Source organism: Rhinolophus sinicus, chromosome 16 (genome assembly GCF_057876585.1).
Source record: "Rhinolophus sinicus isolate RSI-liver-muscle chromosome 16, RSI-T2T, whole genome shotgun sequence".
Classification (NCBI taxonomy): domain Eukaryota; kingdom Metazoa; phylum Chordata; class Mammalia; order Chiroptera; family Rhinolophidae; genus Rhinolophus; species Rhinolophus sinicus.
This window is the reverse complement of record NC_142516.1, coordinates 16,341,534-16,364,376: the sequence shown is the minus strand read 5'-3', so window position 1 is coordinate 16,364,376 and position 22,843 is coordinate 16,341,534. Positions and strand designations below refer to the sequence as shown.

Here is a 22,843-nt window from a genome sequence, read left to right as displayed (position 1 = left end):
CTATAAAAATTGGGTGAGAACAGCTCTCCTGGGACATGACAGGAAACTTAAGTGGCACAGGGTCTGGCACACAATAGGTGCTGGAGAAACGCTCCCTCCCTTCTCGAGTACACACGTGGATTCCTCCTTGTCAGCACTGTTTTTCAGAGATGCCTTCCTGCAGCGTCGAAACGGAGGCCTGGATAAAACCAGTACACACACTGAGAGCATTTATCCAGATGACTTTCATTCTTAAAATACTAACTTTTTTTTTTTTTTTTTTTAAGGACTGGCCACAGAATTGGCCTTTTTAAATAAAGACCACATAACTTATATCAAGCTCATTGAGCTTGCACACTAGTTTATTTTGAAAATAGCCCAAATGTCTAACTGTGTTACAGGACATATTTCCTCATGGAACAATCCCAGGCTGTGTTGGGATTGGTCATAATGGGTGGTATGCCAATTTGGTCGAAGTTCCTAGATTTTTCAACTATCTCCAGCCCACAGGCCTGCCTGAGTGTAGATGCACGAACACACACACCAGCCACACTTGTCCACCGGTCCCATTCTCTTGGAATCAGTCTGGGTTTCCTTCATACTTTTCTTCTGAACAAAGCCCATGTTTACTCACAGGTCCCACCTGTGACCCTTGTGTATATGTGACTTTGCTCTTTGAGAGCAGAATAGAGGGGTGAATGCAGAGCAGGAGAACTGCTCGTGGCCCCTGTCGGTGACGTGAATACGGAGCTCAGAGCAGTGACCTGTGAGAAGCACTGGAGGACCAGAACAGTCCAGCAAGTACGTAAGACTGTAACCTTTGGAAGCAGTCAGAGCATATTTGAATCAAGGTCCTCCACAGTTCTGTGACCTTGAACAAGTCTCTTCCTTTATCAAAAGGGGCAACTTTTCTGCTCTGTAAAATCAGGGTTAAAAGTAACAGTCTATAGCATTGGGGGTTTAGAGGATTCAATGAAATAATGCACAGTCAACCCTTTAGAGTAGCACCCTGCGCTGAGTGAACTCTCCAAATAACAGCGGTGGTTGTTTGGGGATTTTCCATCTGCAGGAAATCTTCCATATAGAGCCCTTAATTCCCAGCCCCCTCTTGACCCTTAGTCCCCTCACTAGAACCTCAGGACTGGCATGGGGGTTAGAGAAGACCTAATCACTCTTTACTACCAAGAGCCCTTTTAGTTTGGTCCGGCCAGATTTCATTTTTAAAAGAGTTTCTTTACTCCAAAAGCCCTGCACATATTAAATGCTAAAATATCCATTTCCTCGAGATAGGCAGCGCACCACACTGAGGTTTATACCTTTCCAAGAAAAAGCAAAGTTACGTTTGGGATCCCTGGATGGGGCTCACTGAGTGGTTCACGCATGTGTAAGGGGAGGAGGGTGCCCTAACATGCTCAGGGCCGTCCTGAGCAATGTAAGGGGTGGAACAAACTCCCTCCTGGCCGAGACTCTTGCCACAGCACACTGGATCTCTCAGTTTACAGATGCAAATTGGAACCTTTTTGGGGGGACAGCCAGAGAGGCCCCCCGGCTTGCCGGGATCTGAAGCGCTCCCTCTCTCACCCCTTTCCTAGATGTGTGTTTCCATCGCTAGCTCCCTGGACAGATGGGAGCACTCAGTGCCCTTTCGAGGGCCTCCACAGGAGGCAGCTGGGTTTTTTTCCACCCGGGGTTTTGCATAGTCAGCACGCTCATTTGCCTTTCTTCATCCACTGGTGACACTCACCACTCAGGACAGCCTCAGCGCTCTCGATCAGACGCCCTTTCAGGTTAGGAAACAAAGTGGTGCGGGTGTGAGGGAGGGTTCAGAGGACAGACACCAGTACATTTTGTTTCAGTAAACCATATTTCCCTAAATTGATCACAGCTCAGCTTGCATCTTCAAACTCACAGCGGGCCAATTTTCCACCTCCTGAGAGGGAACCTTCACTCTTACTTTCTGGAAACACAAAACTAGTGTGTGAACAGCAGTGTGTTTTGCTCTTGGGTTTGTTTGCTTAAGTCGAACAAGCTCCGATGCCCCCATTTTGTTGTTGTTGGTTTTTTTTTGGGGGGGGAGGGGCATTTCTCTGTCTTTTTCCTTCCCTCTTTGCTTCTCTTTCTTTTTTGCCGTGTTCTAGTTTGTTTTGGTGCCCTGGTGATGAAGGATGGAAGCGGAGGGGATTTGTTGTCACTATTGCAAACTTCCGATGTTTGTGATTGCAGCCTTTTAAAAGTTCAAACGGCCAACTGCAGTTGGACTTAGCCTTGAGCTTGACTTCTGGCTACTGAACTATTTTTACGGCCACAGAGGGCAATGGTGGCTACAACTTCCAAAAAGCACGAACTATCTCAAAATCTTACAGAGGGTGGAAAGCAGACATGAGAGCTATTTCCCATGAGGATTCATGGGAGAAAAACACAGTTTGCCTGTGGCTTGGCACAACATGAGGAAGGAAGTGACTAGATAGTTCCAGTAACTTCTTAGCCAACATGGAGTCAGTCACTTCTTTTACTTCAAATCCTTCATCTGTAAAATGGGACAGTTTGGGTAGAGTATTTCCAAGATCTCTTCCTATTCAGATGTTTTCAAATCAGACACTAGAATAACCCTGGTTACAGGGTTTGTGGGTACAGGGCTAGAGAACAAATGGGGAGCTTACTATTGATAAGGTACAAATAATGCCCCACACTGACAGTGGGGACATCAGGGAAATAAGAGACATTCTTGCCTTCAAAGTATTAACCAGCCCCTGTATCTTAATTGCAAATGATGCATTGGAATAGCAGTGAAGGAACAGTGATACTCTATGACAAGTTGAAAAAAAATCCTACTCTCGTTACTGAAGTCCCAGCAGTGACCTAATGACGGTCCTCCATCTCAAGCAGTCTGTGTGTCTACTATTTTATTTATTCAGGGCCCTCAGGCCCTGAATGTGGCATCCCCTTTCCAAAAATCAATTTGAATTTAATTCTACTTGTAAGAGCCTGACATACAGTGTCATGCTTTCCAGCAAGCACCATTTCCCCATGCTTTAACTCTGTGTCACAAGATCCTTGGAGAGCTATCTCTTTTTTAACCTCAGGAGAAACCCAAATTTGGGGAAGTTATTAGACTTGTTCAAGGTCGTCCAGAGAGGTCTAGATTTACCGTAATGGCTGTGTAGTTCTAACTTCAGATCATTCGGTTATTTGCCTAAGGTTAGGTGATTTGTATGGGCCTCCAGTCCAGACTAAAATCTTGAAGTTGCCATATTGAAGCTATTGGTGATGATGTTGTAATTCTTGCTTTATCCTTCCCAAACATAATATTGTTCACAGTCTTCACATCAGTTACATGGTTTTCATGGCTAACTACACAGTAGCCAAACTACACAGTCTAGTGAAACACCGCCTGTACCTCGAACACTGTGGCTGCTACAACTTATGAAATAGCGGTGATTTGTCTTTATTTAATTGTGCTTCAAGTGTAACACAAACCACAGGGCTGTCGGTGATCTGTGAATATTTTACTCAATGTGGTCAGTTGTATTATTTATCAATTGTGGTTTTGATCCTCCAAGAAGAAAGTGAGGTGGTGGGAAGAGATAGCTGCGGGCCCTGGAACTGTATGTGCTTCTCTCGTGAAAGCAGTAGTGTGACGTGAGATAGTCGCATGACTGTTCTGGTACTTTCCACACACCATTGTACTTCAATTGTTGCTTTTCTTTACTTATCAGGATTTTTTCATGCTTAAGGGCTTCCCTGAAAACTAGTAAATTCTGAGACTCTGGGACTATCAAGGCAGAGATTGTAGAACCCCAAACAGAGATCTTAGGAAGTGACTGATCATTGGACATTGTGTGTGTGTGTGTGTGTGTGTGTGTGTGTGTGTGTGTGTGTGTACCCCCACTACGCGCAGGCACAGTTCTAGGTGCTGGGAGCACAACAATGAACATTCACAAGATAGGTGTGATTCTGCCCTCGTGACATTTCCTGTAGGTAGATAAGCAGCTAGTTAGGTAAGTGCTTCATGGAGAACTTCAAGGTGCTGAGGAAACACAGAGGATGGGCACTTGACTTCTTAGGGGTCAGAGGCACTTCTAGTTTGAGTCCTGAAGGGTGAGTCATATTCACCAAGTGAGCGTAGCTGAGCTTGCCAAGAACCAGGTGTTCTGACGCTTTGCCTTCTGCCACAGCTATCCCTAAAAGCCACTTGCAAAAAGGCAAATGAGAAAGACAGGAGCTGAGTAGTTCCTAGTAAAGCATATTCATTTTAAATTAGTGTCCTTTCTTCTGAGATGATCTTATTCTTTCCTGTGGAGCACTGCTGTAGTACCCTTTGTTGTATTATATGAGGGATGTCATAAGTGGTGTGTGCGTGTGTGTGGGGGGGTCATCTTCAAATGCTTCATTTATTTGTCCAAGTTCAAAATCGCGACTTCCACTTCAATATCTTAAAATGATCCAAAGGTCTGAGAACCTCTCCACTGGCCCAACCTGCTTCTATAAATCAGCAGCTCCCCTCCCCGCATCCACATCATCAGGATTCCTCATGCCACCCATCTCCTGGTCTCACTGTGATCCTACCCAGCAAAGAGCCGCAGACAGTGATTTTCCTAAGAGTTGATCGTCCATGTGACTCAGCGGAGGGCACAGCCCCAGGAGACAACTCGCCTGCTGACCCTCCAGTTTAGCACAGCAACAAGGGGGTGAGGCATGGAGGTGTAGAATCTGAGACTGATAAAGGAGAAATACTCCAGGAGACCAGGTCAGAAGCCAGGCCCATCGTTTCACCTCCTCTCACTCCCACCCCCCCTCAGCATCAAATTGTTTCCCATGCATAAATACCTCTCTACTTAGATAGTCTCGGACCCACCCCCTCTTCTGCAATCCACTGCCAATGCCTTCTTATCCACTTTCTTCCCTCCTCTGGTTCATCTTTCACATTCCTCCAGAAAGGAAGGAAAACTCTTTGGAAAACATCAACTAGATCATTTCCTCTCCCGTGAAATCTGCCAGGGTCTGCTAGGAGCTTTCAGGGCACTCCGTCCCATAAGCTGGCAGACAGTGTGGCCACTGCCAACCCCTCCAGCCTCATCTTGCGGAGTGGCTCCCATGTTTTCAACTTTGCAGTCACACCAGAGGACTTGCAGTGTCTCACTCTTCTCCCTCTTTCATGCCTCTTGGCTTTCTGGAGCTTCTGCCATTTTCTCTGTCTCCTGTGTTTGTTCCAATATCCAATCAAGGTTTATCCTTCATGTGAAAACTGCAATGATATCTTACCCACCTTCAGCTAGGGAAGTGTCGTGACTCTGTGCTGCCATCACCTTCAGTACCCCTTCTATCATAAGACATATTGTAAGAGAAGGTAAGAGGCAATGGTGAAGCAGATGGTCTACAGTGACCCACAGACTAAGGGCCATCTCTCACCTCTGACAGCGATCTGTGGAAGGAGGAACTTTGGAAAAATGGTGTCACTTCACTGATCCCTGGTTTCTTCCCCTGTACATTGGGGATACTCATACTTAATACATAGAGCGTTTGTAAAGCTTCAAAGAAATAATATTTAAAAAGTACTTCCACAGAGCCAGTATGTAGTAAACTCCCCAAATAGTAGGTTTTATTAGTATTAGCACATTATGCGATGATCATCTGATTATTTGTCTGACTTCTTTCATAAAACTGCTAGCTCTTTGGTAGTGAAAATTGTTTCTCTTTTATATTGGTACGCCCAGTTTCTAGCTTAAAGCATGGTATGTGAGAGCATCTCAATAAATGTTGGTGAATGAAAGAGGAAAAGACTGAATGAATCACGTGCAGGGAGGAAAGGAGTTAGGAAGGAAGGAGAAAATGAAGGCAGGCAGAAAGGGAGGAAGGGTAGATGGGAAAAGGAGAGGTAATGAAACAAAGACTTATTCAATAAATGAATGAAAGAATGATTGATTTTTCAACTGATCTTTGATTGGGTCTGTTCCATTTTTCTTAGACTGTGTGTCAAGCTTCTATACAAAAGCTATTATTTTGGAAACCAATCATCCAGGATTCCGAGAATTTAATAAACTCTTAATAAGCACTTTTCCTCCCCCTGTGCCTCTCCTTACAGACAAGAGAGGCGTATTTAAGCACTTCTGACAATGAAACTAAGCAGGAGAATAAAGTCCAGATCATTAGGGCCCTTGGGATAAAGTACAAAATCCAGGTTTTAGAACCGGTCACAGCTTGGAGAAAGCTTGTTATTTGGAACAAGGATATGGATGCAATAAACATTCTGAGGTTTATCTTGTTTAATGACTTGTCCTGCGTGGCTTTGATCTTTACATTTGATAATCACTTTCAAATGGTCTAGTGTGTGCTGAAAGGGGAGTAGTGGTTCCTGGATTTGAGGTCCTCTCTGGGAATGACAGGCTGCAATCAGAATTTGGAACTAGGCAATGTTACAGGACTTGCTCTATGAGTTGTAGAAACAGGGCATCTGCCTGTGAAGAAGATAAACACATTGGTCCAGTGATAAGAACCAGAATTCGCTGATGGAAGGGAGACAGACACAACAGGCCCTGGGAGCTAAGGTCCATTTTCTCTAGCTCCTTGAGTAAGCTAAGAAAGACAATTATGCATTTTAAGGCCTTTTCATGGGTTCAGGAATCTTCTAGTTCTTTCTTATGTACTGCTTCCTTGAATTTTTATATTCCCCTTTCTAGGTTGAATTTGATAACCCCCATATTACAGATGGGCAAATTGAGGTTCAGAGAGATTGAGTCACTTCTCTAAGGTCACAATGCCCCTTGGTAGGAAAGGGTGGATTTGAACCCTAGTCTGTCTCTCTCTGAATGTGGGGCTTTTTTCTTTAGCACTCTGCTACTTTTTCCCTTAACTTGAAAGAACTGTTGCCAGCCTCTAGCCTGGAAGTGGCCCACTCACTCTCAGCCAGGGTTACTTCTCCTCAAATTGAGGACATTGACACATGGCAACACCATCCCCATAACCTTCCTGCCCATATGAAGGGCCCAGGGAGCAGAACCTTGGCATGACGCTTCTCAAAGATCTCCTCAGCTATCACTTCTGTAGCTGGAAAGTCAGTTTGCTTTGAGTGGGAATAAAACCTGAGACTGGTCGGTCTTGATCTGGGCTCACTGAGACCCATACCTCCGACTAGCCATCTTTAAAATGGGCGAGCCAGTGTATTATGCGTCTAGAGTTGGAAAAACTCAAGCCTCCCATGATTGTACTTAAGGGACTGGTTGTTGTTGTTGTTCTGTATTTTGATTGTAGTTCCCTTTTGCTTCTCTTTCAATAAAACAGGCCCTGACAGCACTCTCATTGAGATTATTACAGAGTTGTACCATCTCAGGCCAGTGCATTTAGGAAATATGTTGTTGGCACTCACCAGCAAGTGAGATGCAGAAAGAAAATATTCTAATGACAGTTGAGTTGAGAGAGCTTTGATCTCCCTCCAGAACTGCTCTCATGGCTTTGAAATGCAGTTCTGGCAGAGAGGTACAGTCTGGGTGCCTTGGCATTCTGGGGCTGGGTCCCTTGAAACTGACATTCCAGGGGAGCCGCAACCTTCCCAGTAGGGTCCAAGTGCACAGGCTGCGCAGGAAGAAGAGAAACCAACACACCTCTCTTGAGGGACAGCTCAGGGAGAGGATCTAAGTTAGGAGGGACTTTCTGATTCAGCCCTACATTTCCAAGCTCTGTTGGTGATGATATTATTTGGTTTTCTGGCAAAGGCAGAGGTGGGGTGGGGAAAGGGACTATGGTCAGATATGTTTGGGAACACTTTATACACTATCTGACCGACTCACATTTTGTATATTGAAAGCTCTAAAAACTCTTGCAGTTAAAAAGTATACGTGTTTAACCTTGTTTAACAGAGCATGTCCTCAACCCCTTTGACTCTGAAACTTTTTTACCTTAAGTATTCATCTGCCTCTTGTGGGTTTAGCCTTCTATAGATAAGGATTTGGAAGACACTGAACTAGTTCACAAGCTCACTGATCAGATGGGAACCCTGAGCTGCAGACCAGGCAGCAGAGGGAGGAAGGAACAGGCGAGACATTCAGGCAATGCAGGTTCTGTACTGAGGCATCGAGGCATCCAGCTGAGGGGGCGGGGGGCTGGGGGCTGCAATCCCTCCCGTACTTGACTCTCCAAGTCATGCTGCCTTGCAGGGAACTATGTCTCCCTAAAGGAAGAGGTGAGTTTACTAATGGGTGCAAAAGCATTGCCATACAGGCTAGGAAATTGAGGTTTGTTGTTACCTTGGGCAAGTCACTGCACCTCCCTGAGCCCCGGGCCACTCATCTGAAGTTATGCAATGTAAGAGAAAGTGGCCCACTCTCTGCCAATCAGTGGTAGCTCTCTGTCTTGAAGGAAAGTTTTAGGGGACACAGAGATGATAAAGACTTGGCCCCACCTGCTTGAAGCTCATAGCCTGGTGGGGAAGACAGGTACTCACACAGTGACGATAACACAGAGGAGGGTGATAGTAGAATCACTCGAATCAAAAGTGGGGGAGGGGGCTCTGAGGAGGGAGAAATCATTTTCAGCTAGAGGTGATATGATGATTTTGGTGTTGCTAATCATTGTCATTGTAATAATAATGACAGTGCAATAAAAAGAGCCAATGCTAATGCTGGAGTGCTTTCTGTGTGCTGAGCACTGTGTGAGAAACTTCCTCTGCGTTGCCTCTGGTTCCAGTTCCACCCAGTTCTAATCCTCCTCACAGCCCTGAGAAGAGGACACCATTATCCCATTTTATAGGTATGGGTGGTCCCGAGCGTATACCTGGAGTACATCGCATGTAAGTGAACTTAGCAGGGAGGGTGAGATTTTAAAAGGCTGAAGATTCATGGGAAATAATGGACATGCTTAGGGAATGGGCATAATTGGGGAAAACCACAGGTTCTCAGATGAGGGAAGTGTGAGAACTTGAGAGGGAGGGTGTGGGAGGAAGAAGGTTGAGTGGTGGGGAGGAGGCACTAAAAGCTGAGACTGGGAGAGCCACCCAGAAGCAAACTGTCAGTTTAGGTTTTCCCCAGTAGGAGAAAACAGGAGAGCAGGATATGGAGGGCAGTGCGTGCCGGGACTGTGCAGAGCTGTTTCATTTAATCCTGCCGGTATCCCTGTGAGCTGAGATTCGGAGACGTGAAGCAGTGTGCCCTTGGACATAGGTCTGTCTGTCCCACTCTGAGTAGTACTGGCTCATAAATGAATAAACACACAGAGTTTTAGATTTAGATTGATTTTTTCTTCTGGGCTAATGATTTTTTTAAAAAACAAATAAATTTGATCAATTTATAAGATACACACAGGGCCAACCTTCCCACAGTGGCAAAATGGAAAGGCAAGTGTCCCTTGAGCAGGTTTCATCCTCAATCTCTCTAGACGCTCAGGGTTCTTCTCGATTTGACCTTCTGTGATTTCTCCTCCATCCGTTGGCTGAAAGGAATAAACAATATCTTAGAGAGACAGGGGGAAGGAGGTAGATACCCATGTGAACTCCTGTCCCAGAGATTTTCCCCTGATGCATTTGGGAGATACCCAGCTTGGCTCTGAATTGGTGTGAAGATGTTAGCCAGCAGAAGGAAACTTTTAGCCACAGAGCGCTTTTCCTTTGGGTGGGTCCCCCAAACAGAGATGGAGAAAAGAGAGGCCAGTGGGGCTAGAAGCCTGAATGGCTACCATGGATTCCTCCTTTTTGGAAAACTGAGACTTCTCAAAGTATGAAAAAAAAAAAAAAAAAAAAAAGAAAGAAAGAAAAAAGAAAATCGAAAAAAAAAAAAACACCAAACAAACAAACATACAAGCAGGGGAATGGATCCAACATCCCACATCACTGCCTTGGGCCAGAGTGAATACCACCCTCTGAAAAGATTGCTTCTGCAATTACAACTGAATAAACAACCAATTAAAATGGCTCCCCCGGCCTTACCCCACCCTTCTCGCCCTCTCATGAAGCTTTCTCAGCCTAGAGCAATGGGGCAAAGAGGTGACTTTCTCTAATAACATTTGTGTTCTCTGCCTGAGAGAACGCTTGATGGAAATGCACAAATCAATTAGAAAATAATACGTAGTATGGAAAGGGCTGACAGGAAAACCTCAACTTCTCGGTGTTTTCAGCTTCTCCTCCCACACGTTGTTTCCCTTTTCGCCATGGCCCTGTGGGAAGAGCTGGACACATCCAGATTTGCACTTGACCGTGTCACTATTTAGGTGATCTCTGATCCCCTGTTACTTCATCTGCAAGATAGGGATAAGTAATAGGAATAACTAAACACTTACTGAGGTTTTCTATATGCCAGCTATTATGCTAAGCCCTTTACACTTCTTTTATTAACATCCCAAATCCTCTAGCCAGCTTGGCTCATCCCAAATACCCTTGTTTTGTATATGAAGAAACAGGGGCAGGGGAAGTTGTGTACGTTGCCAAACAGCAAGTGGAAGAGCTGGATTCAAACCCAAGACTCTGGCTAAAGAACGAGCCTTCTTACCCACTCTCCCATATGACTTCAAATCCTGCGCACAGGTGGGACAGCGTGTGCAGCAAGCACAGGGGCTGACATACAGCAAGGGCTTGATAAGCGTTGGCTTTCCTTCTCTGATCACAGAACAGACTGGTTTGAACTCCTTGTGAGGCTTCCAGTCTAAGAAGCTGAAGATGGGATTTTAGAGGAGAGAAGGGCACAGCAGCAAGACTTCACGTCAGTGCGTGAGCTTGCGTGGCTATCTTCGCAATTACTCGGTTCCACCTAGTTCTGGTCAACACAGATGCACCTCTCCTGGCCCTTCCTGTGTCCAAATCAAGTTAACCTTTATTTATTTATTTATTTATTTATTTATTTATTTATTTATTTATTTATTTTTTGGGGGGTGGGGGGGCTGTTGACCTGAGTGGGCAAGAGGGCACATGGGGTCTCAGACGTGTCCTATTCCTGTTGGAGTAGAGGTATAGGTTTTTGACCCACAGAAATGCTCTTGATAGCACCTATTGTATTGATAAGGAAACTGAGGCCTCATAGGAAGGAAGTGCTGAAACTGAGAGTAGGCTCTAACTATTTTAGTTTTTCTTTCATTCCCAATATAAATTTAACTCCATCAACGTTCACTGAGAGTTCCTAGGGTGTCAAGCCTTAGGCTGAGGACAGGGTAAACAGAGATGAGGAAGGCATGTTCCCTGTCTCCAGGGAGCCACAAGGAATGGCAGATAGTGACAGGTGAAGTGATTATGTGGAATGGTGTGAGAGCACACGCACGCACGGGAGGTGGATGAGTACAGAGATGGTAAAGGGGGTGGAGGTGAGATGGAAATCAGGGAAGTCTGCCTGGAGGAATGGCACCTGAACGGACTTTGGATTTGTTCATCAGAGAACAAAATGGAAAGCAGTGTCCTAGAGAGGGACAGCATGAGTAAAGGCACTGGTGCTAATGCATCACGGTAGATGCTGCCAGTGCACTGTGGGATATTCAAGAGAGGAAACAGAGAGATTTGAGGCTGAAAGGGGAGGCAGGGTCTTGCAGGCCATGCTGAGGAGCTTGGATGTGACTCTTTCACATGTGGGGAGTCCCTTCTCTGACTCCAGGAGAGAAGGAGAGGGGAACTGTTATTATGTGCTCTACGTGCCAGGTTCTATGCCAACCTCTTGTAGAGAGACAACATTATAAAAAAGGAAAATACTTTCAACTGGCTGTATGACCTTCACAAGGTATGAAACAGAAGCCTCTGTTTTCTCATCTGAAAAATGGGGATAATAATACTGCCTACCTCAGTGTTATTAAGAAGATTCAAAGAGATAATCCATGTAAAGTCAAGTCACATGGAAGGGCCCAACAGACATTAAATACCATTATTCATAGACTTTATCTCACCTACTAACTACATCAAGCTGCATGCTTGCTTATTTATGTATGTTTTTAACAATTTATTCATTGATTTGTTTCCAACCTTCCTCAAGAAATGACTATCAGTTACTCACAAGATCCCTAAGATAATGATGACAGATATAAAATGGGAGCTGAAAAATACATGAGGGTGGAGCCGGCTCCCTCTCTCTACCGCGAGCCGTTGAATAATATGCCTGTGACTGATGCAAATTGTAGTGTTTCTGTTCTGATGAGAGAGTCTTACTCTGCAAGGGAAGAACTCTTATTTATTAAGCACCTAGGATATGCCAGTCTCTGTCCAAAGACCATCTCTTTCTCTCTTCCACATGTGTTTGTTCCATGTATTAAAGAGTTGACAAGTCGCATGAGGAGTTAATTCACTTATATGTCGAGACTACAGTGGCAGCTACCTCAAATACAATATCCCTCTCTAGTATGTTTTACAGAAAAAGACATAGAGGCTTACAGAATGCAGAAGCATATGCTGTGGGTGGCAGCATGACGCCCCAGTGAAAAGAGGATAGGTTTCCAAGCTAGACAGAATTGGCCTTGAAACCCAGGTCTGCAACTTTGGACAACCTGTATAATAACATTGGGCCACGTGTTTGTTTATTTTGAAAACAGAGTAATAACACCTCCTTGCAAGGTTAGTGTAGAGATGCAAAGGAGGCCTCCTAGTGCAGCTCTGTATTGGCCAAATAAATGATCCGAGGTCCATAGTGAATAAGCAAAGAAGGAAAGAAGCCAAGATGAGAAAACATGGAGTCACTTCCATGGTCTGTGTTCTTGATGTGTACCCACATTATGTGACTTAGTCATCAGTCAGGATAGCAGAGTCCTTAGGGGCACAGATGTTGACTTTAGATAAATCTGGGTTCTGAACTGAACTCTGCTATTTATAAGCTGAGTAACCTTATCAAGCCTCTTAAACCCATAAGAACGCCATTTTCTTATCTGTAAAATGGGATCATATCACTTACCGTATAATATTCCTGGGGGAAGTCAATGCGGTGGTGTTTATAAAGTGCTTAGGAAAGTGCCTGGCACATAGTCGCTCTCACTTAATTAGCGGTACCTGTTATGTGAATCGTAACGTTTTTGGATGGTGATGACAGCCAAGGTTCTTTTTCTATTACAGAGCGTACTTGGATGTTAATGAACTGAAGAACATTCTTAGACTGGATGGATCGACACACCTCAATATCTTCTTTGCAAACTCCTCAGAGGAGGAATTGGCGGGAGTAGCCACTTGGCCATGGGACAAGGAGGCCCTCATGCACTTAGGTGAGAATCAGAAACTTCTTCAGGCGGCAACGGGATTAGTACAGGAATGAATTTAGTATCGATGAGGAAGATGGTGACCAAGCATGATGGTGGTGGTTGGTGGTAGTGGGGATGGGGAACAATCTGTTTGTCGCTTTTTAATGTCTAAAACTCTTCAGCATTCCTTATCTCATTTCACCCACCAAACAATGCTCTGAAGAAAAGAACACAATATTATTAACCTGGTTTTACCAGTGGGGAAACTGAGCTTCATAGAGGGACTGGGGCTTATCCAAGGTCACACACAAGTCAGCGGCAGAGATACATTTTGAATTCAAGTTTCCACCTCTGCCCATTGGTTGCTTTCTCCTTATTCCCCGCCTCTTTGGTCATACAAATATTTTCTCAGCCTGATAACCACATTGTGCTGGCATCGTCAATCATGGGTTGGCTTGAGAGACACCAAAGAGGCAAGAGAAAGTGAGTTTGTAAGAGCTCCTTGTTCCGTCATGTTCTACCCACCGACAACGCCAGGAACGCTTCGTACATTCAATTTATGCATATCCATAAACAGACATACATTTATACAAAGCAAGCACCAAGGTCAGAGATGACAGTGGTTTCTGAACCAGGCCCTGCAAGCAGACATTGTAGTTGTCCAATTTTTATTTGTCCATGCTCTCTCAATGTAGACATGCATTTTTTAACTTGTGCATATTTAAAATCATAGTATAGATGCAAGTTTGTGTTCTTTTTTTTTCACTTAATATTATGCTATCTGCATTTTTCCATGTTGCAGCAGTCTTCATAATTACTTCCCATCCAATTTTTTTTCACTTGACATCACAAGAGAAAAGCCTGTCTTTCTGGTTTATTTCCATCTCTCTAAAGACGAGATTTGTAATGGCCACATAATAGTCCATGGAGTGAGGGCACTGTAGTTTATTTAAATATCTCCCCTGTGATGGGATGTTGCCATTATTTACACCAATGAACAGCGATGATTCAGTGAGTGTCTTCATATGAGAACGTTGGGGCTCAGCAGTGACAGTGCTGGATGTGTCGCCAGGCCTGCCTGGTCCCCCAGCGATATGCCCAGAGTCCAATAGCTGCTCTACACCTGCCATATCTTGGAGATGAGGAACTTTGCAATTTCGGATGATGAAATTGTGCTGAATCAAACTCCAGACTTAGTTCTCTTACACTGCTCTCATTTCTCAATTGTTTTTAAGAGGATGAAACCAGTGTGTGTGTGTGTGTGTGTGTGTGTGTGTGTGTGTGTGTGTGTGTGTGTAGAGATAAATATGAAGATAAATATGTGGTGCTTCTCACCTGGGGGGATTTTATCTCCTAGGAGACATTTGACAATGTGTAGAGATATTTTTTTGTTACAAATGGGGTGATGCTACTGGCATCTAGTGGGTAGAGACCAGTGATGCTGCTAAATCTCCTGCAATATCCACAAGAAAGACTTATCTAGTCCAAAATGTCAATAGTGTTGAGGTTGAGAAACCCTGAGATTGACGATGAACAGGTAGACAGACAGACACAGACAGACAGGGGTTTGGCAGAAGAGAGTGTGCTACTTCAGCAAACTTTTAAGTCAATCAGCTTGTATCACGAACCTAGGATTACCTATGGGAATCCTGCTGGTCCAGAGCCAAAATCCATGGTTGTGCTCAGCTGTGGCTTTATTTAGTAGGGCCCTAGACAAGTCTCTTTCCTTCCCCAGGTCTCAGTTTCCTCAGATTTTAAGTGAACAGGTTCAACTAGGCCGGCCTCCACGGACTCTTCTCAGTGCTGAAATTTTGTCCTATTGGCAAAGCAACCGAAAAGGCCATGATCAGAGTCTTAGAGGAGTTGAACAGCAGGCTTCTAAAGTTATAGAAAAATACTCCTGATAATTCCATGAATTTCAGAGACTGGCTCAGGACCAGGAATACAGAAGGCTATAAATCCATGGCATGTTATAGTATTTCAGGATGATGTCAGGCGCAAGCTATTTCACCTTTTAAGAGAAGCAATGAAACAGGACTCAGGGCTCTGTGCTGTTGCTCTGTGAGAAGGGATGAGTTGGGAGGGACTGAGGTGAAACAAACAGAACCAGCCTGGACATTAAGTCTGCAATCCTGTCAGTATCCCTGGAAATACTTGTGGGTCCCCTCCACATTACCTCAGTGTCAAAGCTTCAGGAAGGCAGAGCATCACAGGCATTGTGTTGCTATTGATTGGAGAGCTCACCAGAGATGCAGAGCCACTTTCCCAAGATCACACAGCCAACGTGAAGCAGATGGAGGATTGCAACCTATGTCAGGCTAACTCCAGCTGGCCTCCAGGCTGCCGCCTCCCCACTCTGAGATATTGATCATAAACAGTTTCTCTGCAGTAGCCCCAATCAAACCCAATTTATTAGAACTATATATAATTACAATTCTGCTGTTGCACTATGATCCCTGGAAAAAGTCTTGGGTGGGAAGGAGATTATATTTCATATTATGATTGACAGAAAATAATTGAGAGAGATTTCCTGTCTCAATTTCTCTTCCTCCCTGCCTCTGCCTGCCTCTACACACACACACACACACACACACACACACACACACACACACACACACACCCCTTCTCATACATCTTTATCTTTGTGCTAGAAGGCTCTGAGCAGTTCAGAATTAGTAGATTCTGTGAGCCCCGTGACTGAGCGAGCTTACCCTCCCAGCAGTTCAGTCCGAGATAACCCCCCGCCCCCTTGCCCTCACCAGGCTTGCCAGGACAAATCAACAAGGCTCTGCCTCCTTACCATTCTTTTATAAAACTGCACTTAAAGTTACTAACTTACAGGGAGCTCAGACCTGAATTTTAACTTTCCCTGAGACACACTTAGATTTTAAAGTTTAAATATCTCTCTACTAGCCAATACGTATTTCTCCAATGCCTAAAATGAACATGGAACAATGCTATCCATTGATTCCCCTGAGATCCATTCCATCTGTCTCCCCAAGCTAAGCAATGCTCGGTCTTTTAAGGCATGCAGTGTAGACCATTGCTTCTCAAACTAGAACATACAGACAGGTCATCTGGGGCTTTTGTTAAAATTCAGATTCTGCTTCTGTCGCTCTTGAATGGGACCTGAGATTCTGCATTTCTAATCACCTTCCAAGAGATGCTCATGCTGCTTGTTCTTGAGCTACCCTTGGGGTAGCAAGTGATTAGACAGTAAGTAAGGTGTTATGCTAGCTCCTTACATGTGGCTAGACCTGGTAAAACTTATTTTGTTGGGTCAGCATTCAGCAAACATTCAGCACACATTTCCTGAGGCGCCGTGTTCCAGGCCCTGTGATAGGCATTGCAGTAGAACTAGATTAAGAGCCCTGGCTCTGGAACCCAAGGGTCTTGGTCCAACTTTCAGCTCCACACGGACTGACGCTTGATCGTAGGCGTTACTTCACCTCTGTGTAAATCAGTGCCTGTCTCGTTGGGCTGTGAATGATTAAGTGTGATTATACACAAGAAACCCTCAGCACAGGCCTGAAGAGATGTAATAAGTGCCCAAGAAATGTTGACTGTTACGCTCACTGTTATAATGGTGAGTGTAACGTGGTGCCGGCTTTCATGAGTGTCTCACTCTCGTAGACTCTAGAGATGATGAAACGAGACTCAGAGATGGTAATCGGCTTGCTCAACGTCACAGGTTAGTGAAGGCAAAATGAGAACTGGAACCAACGTGTCCGAACCATGAGGGGCTTCATTTCAACAAAAGCAAGTCGAATGTTTATAAGCCAGGGCGTGACTTTCTGAGGAAGAAGTTGCAGCAGAAATGTTGACGAGCCCAGAAATCAGAGTCCTTAGGTTATAATCATGCCACCTCCTTTAAGTAGTTTGAAATCACGTTGGGTAAGTTGTCTCCCTTCTTTAGGCATTGGTGTTTTCATCTGAAAAATGAAGGCATTGCATAAAATGACTTTTGAGACTCCTTCCTACACCATCAGTGATTCATATTACAAGTCATAACAGCTCCCAGGGCCGTGGAGTCATAGGGTGGAGAAGCCTGTGGTTACTTTGGGCAGCACCCCCTTGATTAAGAGATTCCTGTACCAGGAAGCCAAGTGTCCAGCTCGCCTAATGCTCTGGTTTTTCCTTTGCAGGTGGCATTGTCTTGAACCCGTCTTTTTATGGCATCCCTGGGCACACCCACACCATGATCCATGAGATCGGGCACAGCCTGGGCCTCTATCATATCTTCCGAGGCATCTCGGAAATCCAGTCTTGCAGTGACCCCTGCATGGAAACCGAGCCCTCCTTTGAGACTGGAGACCTCTGCAGTGACACCAACCCAGCCCCGAAACACAAGTTCTGCGGGGACCCAGGCCCAGGAAACGACACCTGTGGCTTTCACAGCTTCTTCAATACTCCTTACAACAACTTCATGAGCTACGCAGGTAGGACCTTAGTCTCTGCCGGGGGGCTGGGGGCTGGGTGTCGGCATGGGCCTCAGTCGGGCGCAGAGGAGCTCTGAGCAAGCTGCTTACCTTTGCTAAGCATTCGTCTTCCTACTAACAATTCCTCACCCCACACAATAGGGATAATATCCCTTCCGTGACACCCTTAGGGGACGAGAAAGATGTTGCATCTGAAATCGCCTCAGGAAGACCCATGATGGGAAGCAGACCAGGACCAAAAGTCAGGAAACCAGAGTAGAAGGCCTGCCTCTGCCACTAGGTCACCTGAGGCCTTTCACACTACAGTGTCCCCTCTCTTTTCTCAAGAAAATGGACTCTTTGGATTGTATCTCCTACGTTTCTCCTACTTGTCCATCTGTATTTTTCTCTGCCAGGGGTGGATCAAACTTTTTTTTAAACATAAAACTCTCACACCCTCCTCTACTGTTTCCTTACAAAAACAAAAAACAAACAAACAGAAAAACAAAGAATGCTTTTGGTTTTACAAATACAAAATTATTACATGAGATCAATATGTGCTTTTCCTATAACTGCGTATATCCTATCAAAACCCTTTTAAATTCCATCAGTAACAGTATTAAGGACTCATTCTTTGGGTTCTAGGATGCCCTACATTTCCTTTTAGCATGTATCAAGGCCACTTCTAAGCCCTCATCTTTGGTAAATTAGAATAAGATACCCCCTCTCTCAGAGCAGTCCACAGCCCTCACCACTGACCCCTTAAGCCGAGAGTCCTTGTGTGAGATCTGCAAAGCTGCATATGGTAACCCAGCACAAATTCTATTATAATATTCAGTTTTGGTGTCTCTTTTCCCTCCAGAACAAGTGAGTTCTATGAAGGCAGAGATTGCCTTTAATACATCACTGTATTCCTAGCACCTGGAACAGGGCCTTCAGGCTTAATAAATATTTCTTAGGAAGAAAGAGAGGGAGAGAGTCCTGGAGGGACAAAAAGGAGTAAATGCTCTTATAACAGGTCTATAAAATTGATTCTTATCCATAATCGTATTTCTACTTATATGAAAGATTATTGTCCATAAAGGACTTTAATACACACCATCTCATTGCATTCTCACTGAAAAACCTATGGAGTGGGAACTGTTCCCATTATACAGATGACAATACTGAGGACTACTGATGTCATTTGCCCCAGGGCACATATCTGACTCCAGGCATTTTTTCTGTTCTATAATCGCACCACTCTTCAAAAGGGAAGTGGATGATGGGTGAGTGGGAAATGGAGCAACCTGGGTGGTTTTCACACTCGGCTCCACAGAGATGCCTCGGGGGGCTGCCCTGAGTGGGCCCCCATCTCTGCTTGAACAGGGATGCCCCCCTTCCAACTGTTTTTCATTTCTGTTGGGGTTTTGCTTCAGATTATGTGTGGGGAGAGGATTTTTCTATGAAAACCCTATGAATTCGATGATCCCCAGTGGATCTCCCTGCTTTCCCATTTGGGCTGATGACCTCTGGGGGCCTCGGGTTCATACAGTGCAAACCTAAGGTCCCTTGAAGTGTCAATAACCAAGAGTCTTTAGGTTTAGATCTCTTAAAAAGACCCAAGGGCTGGGTATTTCCTCAAAAGCAGATTCCCACTGGGCTCCCATTCCCAGCCAAGCCGACATCCCACATCCGGTGCCCTGTCCCCTCACATAGTCCTGCTTACGTTCCATTTCTGTAGCACCTTTCCTTGGCCAGCTCGACGCACATGGAAAATAAACAATAACATGAGTTTGGAAGTTTGCCGGCCTCTTAAGGGCCTAGGAGCAGCCACTAGCTACCAGACCCCCATAAACTAAATCTTTTTTTTGTTTTGTTTTTTGTTCCCCTTTGTACAGATCTAAAGGGTGATTGATTTACTGTTGTTTTTTTAAAGGAACCCCTCAGCTCAGTGACCCATTAACAGCAGAACTAATTCACTGAGCTACGATAACAAACTTACACCCGCAAAAGCATATTCAAGGCGACCACGAGCTTTGAAATGTTTGTTTTCCTTAGGATCTCTGATAGATGAGGTGACAAAAGCAGCTGGATGAAATTCAAAATACAGAACAGGGCCGGGTTCTCAGGGCTGGGGAGAGCAATGCACAGGGGCTGTATAGTCAAGGCAAGAGGGCGGAAACCTTACCAGGTCAGCCACTTCCAGTCCCTTCCTTCCTGGGTGTTTCTTCCTCAGGCCTGGCCACTGGTTGGGTAAAGAATCTAGTGCAATGCTGTCCCATAGGACTTTCTGCAAAGATAGACATGTTCTGTGTCTGCTGTCCAGGATGCAAGCCGTGGAGCACTTGGCAATACGGCTAGTGAGACAGGAACTGCATTGTTAGTCTTAAGTGATTTTAATGAATTTAAATGGAAACAACCACACGTGGCTGGTGGCTACCGTATTGGTCAGTGCTGGTCTATAATAATTGCTGAGTGCCTATAAGATGCCAGACACTGTGTGAAACGCTTCAGAGGTTTGTCTCAGAGAATCCTCAAAATAACCCAGGGAGGTAACGGCTATTATTATTGCGCCCATTTTACAGATGCAGATAGTGTGATTTAGGGAGCTTCAGTGGCTTGCCCAGGATCACACAGCAAAGCCAAGGCAAACCTTTCTTACTGCACAGCCTGTGTTATTAATCAATAATTATTTGGCTCCCCTTCTGAAACTAGGGAAAGTTAAGAGGGTCCCAAGTGCTACCAACCAGGCAGCAGAGAGGTGATGGGGGCAAGCCTCGTTGAACAATAGGAGCGCATGGTCACGTTGAGCTGCTGGATAAGCCCTGGTAGATAAAAAGGCGACAGCCTGGACTCTACTTCCTGAAGATAATAGGCTACAGGGTGGGGGTGGGGAGGTACCAAGAGTCAGGGCCTCCTTGAGTGTGGTAACCAGGCCTTCTCCCGCCTATGGGAGCAGATGTCTTGCTACCAAATTCCTGAGTGTCAGGGCCTCTTAGTACGTACATACGCGTTGAGCCAGCAGTCGTCTTTCTAAGGACTATATCCTAAGGAAGTAAGTCAGTTAATGCGTTTAAAGATTTAGTCATGCGAATGTTCTTACTAAAATGTATTCTCCAAATATTAATTAGGCATTTACTACCTGCGAGGCATAGAAGAAAAATGCTTCTATGTGTGAAAAATTAGCGGCTTCCAAGTCCAAAGGGAATGGATTGCTAAAATAAGGCATCCGTAGGCTACAGCGTGGTGTGGTCACTACAGAAGATGTGGCAGATGCTTGAGGGGTGCAGACAGAGAAGTAGAGGGACGCAGTGGTTCAGGGCATGAAGTTTGGGGCTTGAGCCCTCCATGCCTTTGAGCCAAGCAGTTTACTTTTCTCTGAGCCTCAGTTACTTCATCGATACTATGGAGAATAATCACACTTACCTGTGTGACAGTAGGTGTCATCGTACAGGGGAAGGGCTCAGAACTATCCTTGGTAATATCATTAGATCTCAATCAGTGACAATTAGTAGGATCATTCGTTAGCTATTTAATGTGAAAATAGCCACGAATCTTATGTCTAGTGTAAGACGGCAATATGTGTGTGTGTGTGTGTGTGTGTGTGTGTGTGTGTGTGATGAGAATTATACATATTTATATCCATATACACATACTTATATACTAAATATTAATTTATTTTCTCTAGGTAATGAGTTTAGGGTGATATTTATTTCTTTGCAACCTTTTTTGCTATATTACAAGTGTTGTACAATGAATATCTGTAACTTTCATCATCTCTTATTATTATTATTGTCATTATCATTCTTTTTTAAAACAACAAAAAGGCAGGGACTTTGACAAAGAGCAACTCAGTTCTCCATGCACCAGATACGGGTTTGCTTGCTAAATGCTCCCACCAGCTTTCGGAGGCAGGTAACATGGTGATTCCCTATTTCACCCTGGGTGAAAGGGAGGCTGTTGGGAGTCTGCAGTTTGCCTGTGGTTCCACAGGGAACGGAAGCACCCTGTGCATGCCCTTCACCTCCATGCTCTGTGGCCTCCCAGGCCCAGAGGGAGATAGTCTCTGAAGAACAAAGTTCCCTTCGCAAACTCAGGCAGGACAGCAACAGCATGGGGGGCGACTGGTGCCCAATCCCAACGTGCTGACATCCCCAAAGTTCTTTCTGCTAGGGGACAAGATGGAGACAGAAGAACAAAGTGGGCCGGGTGGCCCACTGGAGAGCAGGATCGAGTGGCCACAGTCGTCAGGAGGGGAAGCGTGTGGTGACTGCAAGCCAAGAGGGGCTGACTGCAGATACCCTCTAACTCAGATAGAGCGTTCATGATAAATGGAAACCCTTTGGTTCCCACCCACTCTGATAGCAGCGGGTCTCCCAGCAATGCACAATGGGACAGACTTCATTTTCTGACTTTCGCATTAAAACTCAGATGCATTTCTGTTTCCCTGTCAGGTTCTATCACTTACCCATGTTTTAAACTCTTTTTTTAATTGACAAACATGGAAATGGCTAATTTTTAAGTTATAAAAGGAAAATACGCTTCTTTGGGGGAAAACAAGAAACAAATCAGAGGGTTTAGAAGAAAACATATGCTGTTTTTCCTCTCTATTCATCTTGATAAATGCTTTGTATGCTCCAGTTTATTGAATTCTCATAACAATTCTATGTAGTGGGATTGATTTAAATAACTCATTTATACAGGAGGGTCCTGAGTTCTAAAGTTACTTTCTTTATTTGGCAATGAGTGATCAGTATTCTGTTCTATGCCTGTGCCTAACGAACACAGCCATTCCCTTATTAATAGAGAGACGTGTCATTTCTAATATTTTTACTATTATAAATGATGCTTCAAAAATCCCTGTACATATCTTTCCCCATATTTGTTCATGAATACATATCTATTGCATTCCCAAGTGTGATACTCATATATCGAACAGAATGAATAATTTCTATTCTGTGTTTTTCTGGCTTCCCATTTTCCAACACTTGCATGCATACACACACACACACACACACACACACACACACACACACACACACGTGCCGTTCCCTGTCATGTGGCGGTGAACATTTACTGAGCATTTATCATGGTACCTGGTACTCCACTCCCCTTCTCCCTCTCTGTGTTCTGAGATCAGCACCCTTATCGTGATCACCTTCACTTTACAGATGGGGAACTGTGGGCATGAAATCACTTGCCCATTTGATTCCAGGTCCTTCATGCACTAAACTAACTATAGAACCGTGCTTCGTAGCCATCATGTTCTTCTGACTCTAGCCTCTTCAGTGGCTTTTCCAAGGCTCCCAGGATGAAGGGCAAAGTTCATAGTAAAAAAGAAA

At 44.7% G+C, this 22,843-nt stretch overlaps 1 protein-coding gene across 1 annotated transcript in view; it reads left to right on the top strand.

Annotated features, from left to right (window-relative positions):
• PAPPA (pappalysin 1) overlaps window positions 1-22,843 on the top strand; it is a 235,406-nt gene that overhangs the window by 40,269 nt on the left and 172,294 nt on the right. The window contains exons 3-4 of the mRNA XM_019731188.3: window positions 12,980-13,125; window positions 17,247-17,540. Of these exons, the coding sequence (XP_019586747.3) occupies window positions 12,980-13,125; window positions 17,247-17,540 (440 nt within the window). The remainder of the gene's footprint in view (window positions 1-12,979; window positions 13,126-17,246; window positions 17,541-22,843) is intronic.